At 43.9% G+C, this 3,792-nt stretch overlaps 1 protein-coding gene across 1 annotated transcript; it reads right to left on the bottom strand.

Annotated features, from left to right (window-relative positions):
- Window positions 1-2,384: 2,384 nt before the first annotated feature.
- On the bottom strand, window positions 2,385-3,569 carry LOC135208084 (protein Hook homolog 1-like). The gene has a single exon (XM_064240231.1). It carries the CDS (start codon window positions 3,567-3,569, stop codon window positions 2,385-2,387), a length of 1,185 nt encoding a protein of 394 aa, XP_064096301.1.
- Window positions 3,570-3,792: the final 223 nt, after the last annotated feature.

Genomic DNA, 3,792 nt, shown 5'->3' with positions numbered 1-3,792 from the left:
TTTAGATATCCGACTATTTGCCCGCTTTTACAGAAATCTTCTAAGAGAAGTGTTCATCAAGGGACAGAGCATACTGTAAGGAAAATTTCCTTCTTTCTGCAGAGTCGGTCTTCTAGATTATTCACACAGAATCACCAGAAGACATCTGCAGGAATAGATCCAGATATCCGACTATTTGCCCGCTTTGACAGAGAGATCTTCTATGAGAGTCTTCATCAAGGGACAGAGCATACTCGAAGGAAAAGTTCCTTCTTTCTGCAGAACCGGTCTTCTAGATTATTCCCACAGAATGACCAGATGAAAGATATCTGCAGGAATAGATTAAGATATCTGACTATTTGCCCGCTTTGACAGAGATCTTCTATGAGAAGAGTCTTCATCAAGGGATAGAGCATACTCGAAGGAAAAGTTCCTTCTTTCTGCAGAGCCGGTCTTCTAGATTATTCCCGCAGAATCACCAGAAGGAAGACATCTGCAGGAATAGATCTAGATATCCGACTATTTGCCTTCTTTGACAGAGATCTTCTTTGAGAAAAGTCTTCATCAATGGACAGAGCATACTCGAAGGAAAAGTTCCCTCTTTCTGCAGAGCCGGTCTTCTAGATTATTCCCACAGAATGACCAGAAGGAAGACATCTGCAGGAATAGATCCAGATATCCGACTATTTGCACGCTTTGATAGAGAGATCTTCTATGAGAAGAGTCTTCATCAAGGGACAGAGCATACTGAATTGAAAATTTCCTTCTTTCTGCAGAGCCGGTCTTCTAGATTATTCCCACAGAATGACCAGAAGGTAGATATCAGCAGGAATAGATCTAGATATCCGACTATTTGCCCACTTTGACAGAGATCTTTTATAAAATGAGTCTTCATCAAGGGACAGAGCATACTCGAAGGAAAAGTTCCCTCTTTCTGCAGAGCCGGTCTTCTAGATTATTCCTCCAGACTGACCAGAAGAAGATATCTGCAGGAATAGATTAAGATATCTGACTATTTGCCCGCTTTGACAGAGATCTTCTATGAGAAGAGTCTTCATCAAGGGACAGAGCATACTGGAAGGAAAAGTTCCTTCTTTCTGCAGAGCCGGTCTTCTAGATTATTCCCACAGAATGACCAGAAGGAAGACATCTGCAGGAATAGCTCTATATATCCGACTATTTGCCCGCTTTGACAGAGATGTTCTATGAGAAGAGTCTTCATCAAGTGACAGATCATACTCAAAGGAAAATTCCCTTCTTTCTGCAGAGCCGGTCTTCTAGATTATTCCCACAGAATCACTAGAAGGAAGACATCTGCAGGAATAGATCTAGATATCCGACTATTTGCCCGCTTTGACAGAGATCTTCTATTAGAAGAGTCTTCATCAAGGGACAGAGCATACTCGAAGGAAAAGTTCCTTTTTTTGCAGAGCCGGTCTTCTAGATTATTCCAACAGAATCATCTTCTGTTGTTCTCTGGCATCCTTCTAGTGGCCTTTTCTGGTGGCATTCCGGTGTCTTTCTGGCTGCTGTCCAAACAGCTTTTGGCTCTCAAGCTAAGTGCTCTTTCTTAATCTTCTGAACAGCTGATGGCTCTCATCTTGAGAGCTGGTCCTCCTTCCTCCAAACAGCTGTACGCTCTCAAACTGATAGCTTGTCCTCCAGCCTCCGAACAGCCGATAGCCCTCATCCTTAGAGCTGGTCCTCCTTCCTCCGAATTAATGTTGTCTTGCATCATGAGAGCTGGCTCTTATCCTGAGAGCTGGTCCTCCTTCTTCCTAATTACTGTTGCCTTTCATCGGGAGAGCTGCCTCTTATCCAGAGAGCTGGTCCTCCTTCCTCCAAAAAATGTTGGCTCTCATCCTGACAGCTGACTCTCGTCCTGACAGGTGGTCCTCCTAATATCTTCTAAGTGCTAATCCTCTGACTTTTCAACTCGTAGGGCGAAATGAATAGTTCACAGACTAGCCTGGCGACTATGAAGTCGAACACACACCAAAGGCAGCTAGGGAGGGATCCCAGCCACGCATTCAGAGGTGTGTGGGAAATCCTTTTAAGGAACCTCGGAAGGCGTGGGGGAACGCCTTCAGAGGAACCTCGGAAGGTTAGGGGTGGGGGATTCTGCTTAGGAACCTCGGAATGCCTGGGGGAAATCCTTCAGAGGAACCTCGCAAGTCATGGGGGAATGCCTTCAAAGGAACCTAGGAAGGATCTTGGAATCCTTGCCATGCTACCAGAGGTGCATCTTTGACCCCGCAGTTGTCAAGTCAAGCTGTGACCCGTCCACGTTGCCCTTTAGAGTTTCTCAGGCCTTGCTTCATTCTGGTGCACTGCCAGCCAAAAAATCTCCTTAAGCTCCTAGTGGCTGGCTGGCTGGCTGCCCTGTCGTGATTTCCTCTTAACTTCTATCTGCGTCTGTGCCTGCATATGTTGCATGCACAGCAGCAGTTTCCTCTCTGGATTCTTCTTCTTTTGCATTTCCTGGGACATTTCCGGTTGCGACAGATGTATGTTGGACCCTGCTGAGCGCTGCCCTGGCGACTCTGGGCTTCATTCTCTTCATCTTCGTCCTCTTCTACCGATACGGCAGAGTCTTGACTACTTTCACTGTGTCCAGCACTGTTTTCAGTATCCTTTGAGTCTCCACTGTCACTATCGAGATCATCAGACTCTTCTTCGGGCTCTTCTATTCTCTCTTGATTCATCTCTGCTTCCACCACAGCCATCCTGGTATTATCATCTATGATCATCTGATGCTGCGCACGTAGGTGGATTTCTTGTAAGTTAATTATCACCTCCTTTTCCATATTAAATCTTTTCAGTTCCTCGTTCTCCTTCTCCATATCAGAGATTCCAGTCTGCAATTGTATAATTCTCTGCTCGAAAGCGACTGTATTTCTATCCCATTGATAGATATCCTTCACAAGCTCCTGGTTCTCATTTTCCAATGTTTGTATTATCCCTCTCAGTAGTGTATTTTCCATCTCCTGCTGGGATTTTTCTTCTTGAATGCTCTTTTTCACTTGTTTTAGTTGATCCCTCTCCAAATTCGTCTGAGTTAGAGTACGATGTAATTTCTCTACCAATTCGTCAATCTCATTTTCTTGCCTTGATATTAAAAGCATCTTGTCTTCATTCAGTTTTTTCAGGGCTTCGCGATGGGTAGTTAAATCGCCCTCCAAACTCTTGATTGTCCTTTGGAGGGAAGCTTCGTTTTCTGACTTAATATTTATTTCCTCGACAAGCTCTTGTTCCCTCTGCATGAGTTTCTTTCTTTCATTCAAATAAAGCTCAACCTCTCTTTTGAGCTGATCTATTAAATTTTTTGCCTCTGTGTCTTTCTTCAAGAATTTATCTTCCTGGATTTTGACAGTATCCAGTAGGTTGTTAAAATGACTAGCTTTTTCATCGGCTAGACGTTTTTCCAAGTCGCAGACCCTCTGTTGGAGGGATTCCTCGGCGCCTTTCTTGTATGTCAATTCTTCTTGAAGTTTTTGAATCTTCTGTTCTGCCATGTAAAATCCGTGTTTCCATATGTCCAGTTCACCAAGAAGCTTCAGATCTTCGTCCTCGACACATTCACTGGCCATTCTCTCCTGAAGATTTAAATGGAACAAAGTTCCTCCAGCGAACCACTTCCTACGAAGGAATCTTTCAACAAATAAAGATATATTCCCGATTCCAACGTGAGGAATACGGGCCAAAAAATCATTAACCAATGTACTACACATAGTAAGGTATTTTGACATATTGAATGTTACCCTTCTAAGTGGTTTGCCTCGGCGTTAGAATCGAAAAAATCCAGGTGGCTTC

Source organism: Macrobrachium nipponense, chromosome 34 (assembly GCF_015104395.2).
Source record: "Macrobrachium nipponense isolate FS-2020 chromosome 34, ASM1510439v2, whole genome shotgun sequence".
NCBI lineage: Eukaryota > Metazoa > Arthropoda > Malacostraca > Decapoda > Palaemonidae > Macrobrachium > Macrobrachium nipponense.
Note: the sequence above shows the minus strand (reverse complement) of the source record. Positions and strands in the feature narration are given on the sequence as shown.